At 58.3% G+C, this 12,379-nt stretch overlaps 1 protein-coding gene across 1 annotated transcript; it reads left to right on the top strand.

Moving 5' to 3' along the window:
• The first annotated feature begins 279 nt into the window (after positions 1-279).
• RNF4 (ring finger protein 4) lies at positions 280-11,850 on the top strand. Its single transcript, XM_016194572.2, has 8 exons — positions 280-426; positions 4,065-4,218; positions 8,585-8,699; positions 9,284-9,363; positions 10,625-10,634; positions 10,895-11,054; positions 11,253-11,301; positions 11,566-11,850. The coding sequence occupies exons 2-8, from the start codon at positions 4,210-4,212 to the stop codon at positions 11,713-11,715; spliced, it is 573 nt and encodes a 190-aa protein (XP_016050058.1). The 5' UTR covers positions 280-426; positions 4,065-4,209; the 3' UTR covers positions 11,716-11,850.
• Positions 11,851-12,379: the final 529 nt, after the last annotated feature.

The raw sequence follows: 12,379 nt of genomic DNA, 5'->3' as shown, positions 1-12,379 counted from the left end.
ACCCGCAGACCCCGACCCGCGACCTTGACCCCGGGGCGTGGCCGCCCGCCAGCCTGGGATCCGGACCACAACTCCCGAGAAGCCTTGCGGCGGAGCGCGCCGCCGCGGCTCTCGCGAGAGGACGGGAGTCTGCGCACGCGAGAGTGGGCCGTGCCGGAAAAGGTGCTTTTTCAAAGTGCTGATGGACGGACCCTTCAGCCAATGATCTTGAGGATCTGCCTCCCCGACCGGCAGGCCGCGGGCGCGAGGACGGAGCTGGCCAATAGCGACGCGCGGGGGGCGGGACCGCGGCCTCCGGAGCGGAAGTGGGTCGCTCTCGAGGCGGCGGCGGCGGTGGCGGCGGCGTCCGGCCGGGAGCTTCTGATTCTGCCGCTGCCGAGGGGCTCGCTGGGCACCGAGCGACGCGGCGCGGACTCCTCCCGCCAGGTAAGGCCGCGCTGCGCGGGGAGGGCCGGCGGGCGGGACGGCGCTTCTGCGGGGCCTCGGGCCGCCGGGAGCCACCGGAAGCCGCCTGGGAGCGCGAGGCCTCGCCCTGGGCCCGCCCGGCCGCGCCGTCCGCGGGGGCGGTGTCGCGGGGAAGCTGAGGGGAAACCGGGGACGGAGTGGAGGCCGGGCGGCGCTGCTGCTCCCGCGGAGACGCCGCCTCTGCTCGCGGCCGGCCTCCCACCCGGGGGCTCGGGGTCCTGAGGGCCGCGTCCTCCCACCCGGGGGCTCGGGCTCCTGAGGGCCGCGGCCGGTCTCCCACCGGGGGCTCGGGGTCCTGAGGGCCGCGTCCTCCCACCCGAAGACTCGGGCTCCTGAGGGCCGCGTCCTCCCACCCGAAGACTCGGGCTCCTGAGGGCCGCGGCCGGTCTCCCACCCGGGGGCTCGGGCTCCTGAGGGCCGCGGCCGGTCTCCCACCCGAAGACTCGGGCTCCTGAGGGCCGCGTCCTCCCACCCGAAGACTCGGGCTCCTGAGGGCCGCGGCCGGTCTCCCACCGGGGGCTCGGGCTCCTGAGGGCCGCGGCCGGTCTCCCACCCGGGGGCTCGGGCTCCTGAGGGCCTGGCGTGTGTGGGACCCCGAGGCTCGACGGGTGGGACGCGGGACGCCATGGGCGACCTCCCTTTGGTGCCGGAAGTGCCGCCGCCGCCTAGACCCCCGCCCCCCACCGAAAGCCGAGGAGCCGCTGCTCGGAGGCGGGGCCGTTGCGGGCGGGGGGCGGGGCGTGGGGGGTCGCCCGGGGCCGAGTGACCGCGGCCTCCCGCACGCGCTGCCTGCGGACCAGCCCGCCCGCCTGTGTGTTCTTCCCGGAGCCTCGGCGTGGGGTCCGGCTGCGTGACCACTAGGCTGTCTGCCCCGCCCTCGTCTGTTTGTCTGTCTGCTTGTTTGCTTGTTTCCTCTGCGGTGGAAGAGCGGAAGTTGCCCCAGCTGGTCGGTTCGCGGTAGAGACACGAGGAGGAGAGGGGCAGGGCAGCCCCGGCGGGCGGGCGGGCGGGCGGGCGGCGGCGGCTCGCGGGCCTGTGGCCGCCCCGGGGAGCGGAGCCGAGGGGCGCGGCGGGGCCCTCCCTTTGTCCTGACCGCTCGGAGCGGGGCGCCCAGCCGCGGAGGGGCTCTGGCCCGGGAAGGACAGCGGCCGCGACTGCGGGGACGGGGACGGGGACGGGGACGGGGGCGCGGTCTGGAAGCACGGCTCAGGCTCAGGCGGACGCCGCGGAGCTGCGGCGAGAGAGCCAGAGAGCCGCGCCGGTCCGGTGCCGCACAGCCGGGTTGCCGCGGTGGTGGGGGGGCTCCCCGGCAGCCCTGGCTCCTCCGAGGGTGAGGAGGGCGGGGCGGCCGAGCGCTGCCCTGGCGCCGCCCAAGCCCTGAACTCCCGCGGGGTGGGGGTCGCTTGCCCGTCCTGAGGGCCGAGCTCCGGCCTTTGCTGCAGAGAAAAGGAGCTGACACTGCTGGGAGGAATGCAGGCCGGTGCGGCCCCTGTGGAAGACTGTCCAAGGCCGTCGGGAGTTACTGTGTCTTATCACCTCCTCGCCTGGGCTCATGGCGACTATGAACGGTGAAGCCACTGCTGCTTCTGGCAGCCATTTAAGAAGGGAGGGAGAAGGAGATCTGCAGACCGGGTTCACCACTCCTGAAGCACCCCCCCCCAGGTGGGGAGTAGAGGCTCGGACCCATGTCTTTGTGTGGGTCTTTGCATATACTACTGTGTGCTTCCTCCAATGCGCCAATCCTGCCCCTTTTCAGGGAGTCCTTAATCAAATTGAACTGCAAGTACTAGGGGTAGGTAGCATAGAGGTTCTGCAGGCACTCCCATGCCTGAGATTCCAAAGTCTTGGGTTCAGGCCTCCACACCACCATGAGCCAGAGCTGAGCAGTGCTTTGGTAAATTAAATAAACAGATAAAATTGAAAAAGGAAGAAAGGGAAGTACCTTATCCATCCAGTGATCCTACTGCTAGGGGCATGTCCAAATGATGTGAACACACTGGTCTGAAGGGGACGTGTGCAGCCCTGTGTTCATCGATGCTGCCTTGTTCACAACAGCCTTGGGCTGCTAAATGGCCATCAACAGGTGGCTGGATAAAGAAGTTATGGGAGGGCAGTGATGCCCTGTTGAGTGCATATGTTGCCTTGCTCAAGGACCCAGGTTCAAGCCCCCAGCCCGCACCTGCAGGGGGAGAAGCTTTATGAGTAATGAAGTGATGCTGCAGAGGTCTCATCTCTCCCTCCCTCCCTCTTATCAGACAGACCTCAGCTCTGGTTTATGGTGGTGTGGGGGATTGAACCTGGGACTCTGGAGCCTACGACATGAGAGTCTCTTTGCAGAAACATTATGCTTTCTGCCTCACACTTCTTTGCTTCTCTATCTTCCCCCTTCCATCTCAGTTTCTGTCTCTAGTTAAAATGTTTATAAATTATCTTTATGGGGGGGGGGGAGTTGGGTGGTAGCGCAGCAGGTTATGTGCAGGTGGTGCAAAGCGCGAGGACCGGCGTAAGGATCCCAGTTCGAGCCCCTGGCTCCCCACCTGCAGGGGAGTCCCTTCACAGGTGGTGAAGCACATCTGCAGGTGTCTTGTCTTTCTCACCTTCTGTCTTCCCCATCTCTCTTCATTTCTCTCTGTCCTATCTGATAACGGCAACATCAATAACAACAACTACAACTATAAAACAACAAGGGCAACAAAAGGGAATACATAAATATAAAAAAAAGAAAGAATAGATACTGGGGCCATTTGAGGTCTCAGGTTAATATGCACAAGAAACTGGGTTTATAACAACCACAACGATTAACCACAAGGAAAACAAAAGGAAAAATAAATAAATAAATAACGGGGGGGAGTCAGGCAGTAGTACATGTGGCGCAAAGCACAGGGACTGGCATGAGGATCCCGGTCGGAGCCCCCCGGCTCCCCACCTGCAGGGGCGTCGCTTGACAGGCGGTGAAGCAGATCTGCAGGTGTCTTACCTTTCCCCCGTCTTGCCCTCCTCTCTCGATTTCCCTCTCCTATCTAACAACGATGATATCAATAATAACTACAACGACAATAAAAAACAAGGGGAAAAAAAAGAAAGAAAAAAACTGGGTTTAAGACCCCAGTTCCCACCTACAAGATTCTCCACCCGGCTGCCACAGCCCCTTCCCCACTTTCTCCAGCCCAGGCTAGTCCCTCGGAAGCTGTCTTTGCTCCTTCTGCAACCCTGGTGACCCCAACTTCCCTGCTTGGCTGCCATGTGGCAGTGAACCCCAAATGCTGCTCTCATTCTTCCACCAGCCTCTGCAGTCGTGACCCCCCCCCCCCCAGCCTCAGCCTGGTACAGGTTGGGCAGCCAGTGATCAGCCTGCTCTAGTCTGGAAACACTGTCCCAAGGCCGTGTACATGTATATACACCTGTGTGTGTTTCTGGTGGGGTATTCTGCCAGCAGGGAGGGTTCTGGATCTGAGCACAATGGTTCTTACTCCCTCAAAGACTGCGGTGAGAGACAAGGCCTGAAGCTGGGAGCACTCATCAGAAAGGGTGGCCCAGCCCCACCTCTCTGGCCCTGGGGCAGCAGTAGCTCTTCTCAGCTGGGTGTCCTTGCTTTTCAGCCCTGAAGAGACTGGGAGCCACGACCCTGAGCTGGCCAGAGGATGCAGCTGCAGGCGTGAGAACCTGGGGTGTGAGAGGCTGAGAGGCTGGGCTAGGGCGGCTCAGTGCCCTCCTTCCTCCTCCAGGCCAGGCCCAAGGGGCACCATGAGCACGGTGAGTCTAGCTAGCAGCATCTTGGGGGTGGGGGTGCGCAGGAGCCCCCCAGCTTGTCTGGAGCAGGGCTGGCAGGCCACGTCTCTGGGCCTCTTCCACATTTGTCCTGGGAACACATGCGGTCACCCTTTCATTGGCGAGGGCTTCCTTGGGGTGATGAGCACTGCTGTGCCGTGCAGGGGCACTTGGCAGACAACAGAGCAGCTTCCTTTGGCGTCAGTCAGATGAGGCCTGGAATCCGTGCCACACCAGGAATGGAACCTAGACGTCCTGCGAGTGGTGTGCCACCTTCCAGTACCACCTTCTCGTCTTACTACTGACCCACCTCCCTTGCCAGTTAGTCTTTTGATTTTGCAAGATCCATTAGCACCTTAGAGGAAATGTTGATTGATACGCTTTTCGCTACCGGTTCCACATTTCGCCGTCCCAGGTGGAAGCTGCTTCCTTGAACTCTTTTATTTTCTGACACGGACCTGGACCTGGACCTGCGTCTGCATCGCTGTGAATATCCTCCTTTGTCCTGCTTTTGCTGCATCCTGTAGACTTGGAGGACGTGTACCTCATTTTTGTTCTGACCCGGAAGTTGTTTAGAAGCATGTTGAGTCTCCATATTTTGGGGATTTCTCAGTCTTTCAGATAACTAGTTTAATTCCACAGTGGTCTGAGATGTCGGTGAAAGATAACCTGATCGCTACAGAAAGGCTATTCCAGTCATTCGTTGTCTGCAGAGACTCGTGTGTGTGTGTGTGTGTGTGTGTGTGTGTGTGTTCCATAAGCTTATATTAATGTTTTCCAACTTTCCATTTTCAGTCTGTTTGTTCTCCCAAGTCAAACACCTTTCTTGTGGGGATGGGTTGTTTCCTGATCCACCCAGCACCTCTGTGCCTCCTGGCGGTGAATCCAGTCCGCTGATGTTAGGTGCAACTGTGCATGTAAGAGCCTTTGTTGCCTGCTGGGAAATTGTGCACATGCAGTCACATCTGCCATGTTGTCCCCTCAGGCTATTGCTAGTTCCCTGGAGAGTTGGGACATTCTCCGCCATGTTGTGCCCTCAGGGCATTGTCAGTTCCCTGGGATAGTTGGAGTGCTTTAGTTAGCCTACCCTGGAGTGCTATGGTTACTCCTCCCCTTTCTCGTTCTCACTAGAGCTTTTCCCATAAAAGCCCTTCTGTGGGTATGGAGTTTACTGTCTGGTGTGCCTGTATTCGGTTGGTTGTGTGTGGCCCTCTGTCCGCCTCCGTGCCGACTGTCTCAGCCACCATCTCATGCCTCTCACCATGCTGGCTCGTCTGTGGTGTAGGTGTTATCGTCCGGTTTTCCTTGTTCTGTACCTTGTCTTCTACTACCTTTTTAAAATAATGTATATGTGTACATTTAATTTTAATTGTCTTTTACTTACTGGATAGAGACTACCAGAAATCGAGAGGGAAGGGAGATAGGGAGAGAGAGGGGCCATGCCGTGGCACACCTAGGTAAGTGCTCACATTGTAATGCACTAGGATCCAGGTTCAAGCCCCTGGTCCCCACCTACAGGGGGGAAGCTTCATAAGTGATGAATCAGGGCTGCAGATGTCTGTCTTTCTCCCTATCTCCCCCTCCCCTCTCAATTTATCTGTTTTTGACAATAAATAAATAAATAAATATATTTTTTAAAAAGACGGAGGGAGGGAGATGCCTGCCGGGACCTAGGAATCAAACCTGAGTCCTTGCACATCATAACTTGTGCGTTCAGCCAGGTGTGCCGCCACCCAGCCCCTGCCCAGTGGATCTTAGCTGCTGTCATCCTGCTGCTGTGTTCCCCGTGTACCTCCTCCAACCTCTACTGGAGTGGAGTCTACCTGCTGTCGTCTTTAGTTGGCTATTTCCTGTTTTGGTTTAGTGTGTGGATTCGCTCAATGCGTCTCTGAGCTTAGTGAGGACTGCTGTGTTGGGGTCTTGGGGCTTTTTTTAGGACCTCTGTTTTGACCTCTTGGTGAGGGTGTTTTATTCTGACTCCCTGCTGTGACTTGTTTCTCAATGATCAGTATTGAGGACCTTCCTTGATTGGCATTCAATAGGGACGGTTCTTTTAGGGATGCACTAAGAGGTGTAGGCTGGCCCTCGATTGGCCCTTCCTCTGGGATATCTTGGGGGTGTACTAGGCCTAGATGTCCTGAAAGTGCCAAGACATTTTTGTTCTATATATTTTTAAGTATTTTTATTTTATTTTTGAGAGAGGTGCAGAGATAGAAGGACACAGAGAGAAACGCCAGAGCACTGCACAGCTCAGGCTTATTGTGGTGCTGGGATTGAACCTGGAACTTAGGAGCCTCGGGCATGAGAGTCTCTTTGCATAACCATTATGCTATCTACCCCCGCCCTATTTTATTTATTTTCTGTTTTGTTGCCTTTGTTGTTTTATTGTTGTAGTTATTATTGCTCGTATTGATGTCGTCAGTGTTGGATAGGACAGAGAAATGGAGAGGGGGAGAGAAAGACAGTGCTTCACCACTTGTGAAGTGACTCCTCTGCAGGTGGGAAGCCAGGGGCTTGAACTGGGATCCTTATGCCAGTCCTTGCGCTTGACCTGTAGCGCTACCGCCTGATCCCCACTCCATTTCACTTTTATCTTAAAGTTATTTTAATTTTTGTTGGTTTTTAACTTTTTATTATTATCTTTGTTTATTGGATAGAAACAGCCAGAAATTGAGAGAGGAAAGGAAGACAGAGACAGCTGCAGCCCTACTTCACCACTTGTGAAGCTTTCCCCTTGCAGGTGGGGTCTGGGGGTTTGAACTCAGGGCTTTACACTTACAACATGTGCACTCAACCAGGTGTGCCTCCACCTGGCCCCATATTTCATTTTTATACTTTAACCAGAACACTGGTCACCCTTGGCTTATGGTGGTATCGGGCCGAACCCAGGACCTCAGAACCTCAGTCATGAGGGTGTTATGTATGCTTCCAATGGCTCGATCTCCTCAGCCCCATTCTTTTTTTTTTCCTTGTGGGTGAGGCCTCACGTGTGAGCTCCTTCATTCAGATGGGGACCGAGGAGAGCTGCTCCAGGTGGTGTGAGAGCTCAGACTCGAGAGTCTGGACTGCACACATAGCCGGGCAGCCCCTTCCCAGCCGCACGCCGCCCCAGCTTTGTTTCAGAGCACTGGTTGCTGCAGACCTCTCGGTGGATATGGACTAGGCAGCACATGTTCTGGGGCTTGTTGGGATTAGTCAACAGCATGTAGGTTTTCCAGAAGTTTGAGATGGCGCCGAGTGAGGCTTGTGAGGCCTTGGGGTGATGACAGTCATTCCATCTGCTCAGTATGTCAGATGCCTTACCGCCCTCCCCTTCTTTTCATTTAATACATAAGAAATAGAAGAATGGAGGGATGGGAGACAGAGACACCTGCAGACCTGCTTTACCTACTCATGAAGCTTCCACGCTGCTTTGGGGAGCAGGGGCTTGAACCCAGGTCATTGTGCATGGTAACATTCGCAGTCAACTGGGTGTGCCACCGCCTGGCCCCTAGGTGCATTCTCTCTCTCTCTCTTTTTTTTTTAAGTTTTTGTTTTTGGTTATCTTTATTGGATAGAGACAGCCAGAATTGAGAGGGAAGGTGGTGATAGAGAGGGAGACAGACAGAGAGACACCTGCAGCCTTGCTTCACGACTTGTGAAGTTTTCCCCCTGCAGGTGGGGACCAGGGCTTGAACTTGTGTCCTTGAGCACTGTGACATGTGCGCTCAACCAGGTGTGCCACCACCTGGCCCCTTATTATTATTATTATTATCATTATTATTATTTCCCTCACCGGAGCTCCGCTCAGCTCTGGCTGATGGTGGTGCTCTAGGTGCATTCTCTTAAAAGCTCTACCCAGTGTTGCCAGTCCTGCTGGGCTAGGGAGGGGCTGGGGCTGGGCCACCAGGGAACCAGGCTCCTGCAGGTGGGAATAGTGAATGACAGGCTCCGTTGAGAAGTCCCATCTACAGGGGAGACTGTGCCGGGGGTTCTGCATGCAGGTGGGCAGGATGGGGACCCCACCACACACACACACACCCAAGGCAGGGTGACCCCCAGCTGGCAGGAGTGGTTGTTATGGTGCCAGCCACACAGAATGGCAGCCCAAAGGGCTGGGGCGCCTGGAGTCTGGGCTGAACACTGAACACTGAGCAGGCATCTGGACACCGGGCTAACTTCAGCCTACTCCAGCGGCGGCCTGGCGGCCTCTGGACACAGCCTCTGCACAGCTGTGTCCCGCAGGATTCGGGGAGTGTCCTGCTGTGAGAGGCCCCTCGCCTCCGGCCTGCTCTCTCTGCCTGCCTGCCTGCCTCTTGCTGGCTGACCTGTTCTTGGTCAGGAGCTCATGTGGCCGTTTCTTTGTTCTCAGAGAAAGCGCCGTGGAGGCACAGTCAATTCCAGGCAAACTCAGAAGCGGACGCGGGAAGTGGCCTCCACACCGGAGATGGCCCTGGACGCAGAGCCCATCGAGCTTGTGGAGAGTGGTGAGTCGCCGGAACGCACGGTGCTGCCCCACAGAAACTCCTTCTGGGGAGAGCTGGGCACTCAGGTCAGCCCCGTGCTGATCCGCCAAGCTGTTTTCCTGTCCTCTGGGCTTTCTCCTGCATTTCTAGACAGACAGGGAGGGAGAGACACCACAGCACCACTTCATCTTCCCTGTTCTCTCCTTGTTGCTGTCCATGGTACTCTCACGTGGTCCTGAGGCTGGAACCCAGGACCTGGCACAGGGCAAGGTATGCACCCTACCTGGTGAGCTACTTCCCAGGCCCTCTGTGAACCACTTAAAACAAGAAGGCGGGTCAAATTTGAACATGCTAAAACATACTACAAGCTGCCTTGCCTAAGTGTGGTCCGGTCTGGCACGCCAAGGATGCTCACTCGGTTGCAACGTTGTCTCCTGGGAAGGCCGTCTGCAGTGACAGAGCTCAGAGGGTCGTCACTCTCATCTGCTTTGCTGCACCGTGCCATCCCTCTGTGCCTGGTGCTGTGGTCTGATCTCAGCCTTTTGACCCTGCTGCTGGCACTGGGACGGCCCCTCTGCTAATTGTTTGTGTGTTTTGTTTGGAAGCTGGAGATGAGATTGTGGACCTCACCTGTGAGTCTCTGGAGCCCGTGGTTGTGGACCTGACTCACAACGACTCTGTCGTGGTAAGTGGCCTTTTCTGGGCTGTGGTCCCCTGGCCAGCAGTGACACCCACCAACCTAGCTCAGTCACAGGCAGCTGAGGTGATGGCTTTGCAGCCTGTGGCCTACGTCTATGAGACTGGGCCAGTTGTTGAGCCTCTGACTGGCCCTCCCCGGGTGGAATGATGAGGACAAAGGAGGCTGTGTGAGTGCCTGGCGCCTAGGGCTGGCCAGCAAAGGGATCACCTCACAGCTGCTGGAGCAGCTGCCTCAGGGACCACAAGCACCCGTCCCTATCTGCGTCTGTGTGGGGGTTGGGGGAAGGTGTATGCTGAGGGTACTTGGGCTGGTCAGACCTGCCTGCACCCCACCTTTGGCGTGTCCGCCCGCCCCGACCATGTGAGTGTAAGGTAGGGGGAGGCTGCAGGAGTTGGATACACACACAGACACACTCACTGTGACAGGGTCCTGAGACCATCATACAGAAGAGCGAATACAGGTGTGTCTTTGCAGTCCTGAGGGCTTAGGCTTGTGTCAGCGTTCAGCTGCCTCACTCCAGCCTCAGACTAATTAGCTGTCCTTGTGCAGCCAGTGGCCTCCTAGCCCATGACAACAGTTTTTCTGAGATTCATTGGAACTTTCTGGCAGGCCCGCTGGCTTGGCAGTCGGAGCCCTGCGGCTCCCTGCAGACTGGATGATGGCTTGGCTAGTGTAGTGCCTTGGCCGACACCACGGCCTGGGCATTGCTGGGCGCTAGCTGGCAGTGTCGGCCTCCCCCCATAGGCAGTGTGCAGCTGTGCCTCCCCAGAGTGGCCTCTTGTGGACACGGAACGGCGGCTGGTGCTGGCTTTGTTCCCAGTGGAACAGCATGTGTGTCCCTCGAAAAGGCTAGGGCTGTGGGCGGGCTGAGTGGTCATCCCAGGACAATGCCAGGCCTGGGAGGGAGTGGCCAGTGCTTAGCACTTCCTGTCCAGCTGCCCAGGGAGGGTAAGGGCCAGCTGCTGGTGACAGCAGGGATTCCTGAGAAGAAGAGACTGGACTGGCAGATCCCAGCAGGGTGGGGGAGGGGGTATCTCCTGGAGTGTGGGGCCAGCCCCTGAGCTCCCCATGCTGGTGTTTGATGCCCCTGTGTCGGTCTGGGGCCAGCGCTGGGAAGGTCAGTGAGTGACCTAGCCGGTGACCTGGGCCCTGGAACTGTCAGCAGAAGCAGCTGCTGAGAGTCATCGACTCGCCCAGGGGCGAGGCCTCCAGCTGACTGTGCCTTTCTCTTTTTCTTTTTTCAAAGATTGTAGACGGTGAGTGTTTCCTTTTTCTCTGTGGACTGAATGGAGCCTCGGAGGTGTGGGTGCAGCGCCCAGGCCCCGGAGACCTAGAGACCAGGGTGGCCGGCTAGACTGGCCAGTGCTCAACCCAGGCCCACCAGATGTGGAGGCACCCAGGGCTCCTTCCCGAGTACTTGGTGTGGCCGCGTCATCACCTTCCCCGGGTAGGGAGGGGGGTGAGGGCAGTGGGACAGGAAGGTCCCCCCTGAGCACAGACTCACACCTGAGCACAGAGAGGAGACGGCCGAGGAGGAATGGCAGGAGGCAGCGCCAAGAGCAGGCTGACAGCTGTGTGGTGAGCAGTGATGATGAGGAGCTGGCCAGGGACCGCGATGTGTATGTGACAACCCACACGCCCAGGAACGCCCGTGAAGACTCGGCCACGGGCCTCAGGTCAGCCCCAGGCTGGGGCCCTCTCCCCCAGCTCTCCGTGGGTGGGGAGGGGACGCCCCCAGTGGTGCAGGTGAGGAGGGCTGTGGATTCTCCTGCCCCGCTGTGACTGCCCAGGCAGTGGGTGGCTCTCCGGAAAGCCTCTAGGCGGGACTGAGGGTGTCTGCACCTGCCAATGCTGACCCAGCTCTGTGCTCGCAGGTCTTCTGGGACTGTCAGCTGTCCGATCTGCATGGACGGTTACTCGGAGGTAAGCCGCGCTCCGTGTCCCGGCTGCTGTGGGAGGGCCTCCCCCCCACTGGGCACTTCTGCAGTCAGGCCAGGGCCATGTCTGCCACCACACCCTGGCCCTGGGCTTGCACCTCAGCTGTGTGGCTCCCTCTTCCTGGCCTGAGCCTCTGGGTGTTGCCCCGTGTGCCCTCACTGCCCTGCTGACCCAGGGTGCCGGTGTCCTCACCTGCAGCAGCTCCTCCTGCCCTGTCTGTGTGGAGGCTGTTCCTTTTGTCTTTTCTAGATTGTGCAGAACGGACGTCTCATCGTCTCCACAGAGTGTGGCCACGTCTTTTGTAGCCAGTGCCTCCGGGATTCCCTTAAGAATGCTAACACTTGCCCGACTTGCAGGAAAAAGATCAACCACAAACGATACCACCCCATTTATATATGAAGTGTGGAGATGGACTGACGGCCGGCCTGGCTGGGCTCCCATGCCACCTCGCCTCCCCTGGGGTTTTTACGCAGTTTCCAGAGCTCAGACAGACTGTCTCAAAGCCACCCTCCTATATGTGGACTACTCTTTCATTCCCACCCCTCTGCAGACCTTCCTCGCCACCGGTCAGAAGCTGGGCAGCTGGCACTGGGGCCTTCCCACTGGCCCCATATCTCTGCTGCTCTAGTGTTTAGGCACACGGTGTGGGGGGTGGGGTGCTGTTCGGAACACGTGTCCCTGTTTGGACTGATCCCAGCTCTCCCTGGGGTGCTGTGCCTGTCCCAGGTTCCTGCCCGCCACAGTGACCCCACCAGGCACGGGCCACACTGCCCGCTCAGAGCCCGAGGACGCCAGAGCCACAGCAGCCCCGTAAAGACGGCCCCAGAGCCCGGGCAACCCTGGCATAGGCTCCCTGAAGGCCGACTGGCACCTGAGAACAGCACACAGCCAGGCTGTCCTCTGCCTTGAGGAGCTTGCCCATGAGTCAGGCCGGGCCGCCGGGCAGCTGTGCCCGTCCCCCTTTCTCAGGAACTGTCCCCACACCCTGACATCACTCACTGGCTCGGGCTGTGTGAGCTGACAGATGGGCATGGTGGTGGCGGTGACTGTGGCCTTAACAGCC

Source organism: Erinaceus europaeus, chromosome 3 (genome assembly GCF_950295315.1).
Source record: "Erinaceus europaeus chromosome 3, mEriEur2.1, whole genome shotgun sequence".
Classification (NCBI taxonomy): Eukaryota; Metazoa; Chordata; class Mammalia; order Eulipotyphla; family Erinaceidae; genus Erinaceus; species Erinaceus europaeus.
Note: the sequence above shows the minus strand (reverse complement) of the source record. Positions and strands in the feature narration are given on the sequence as shown.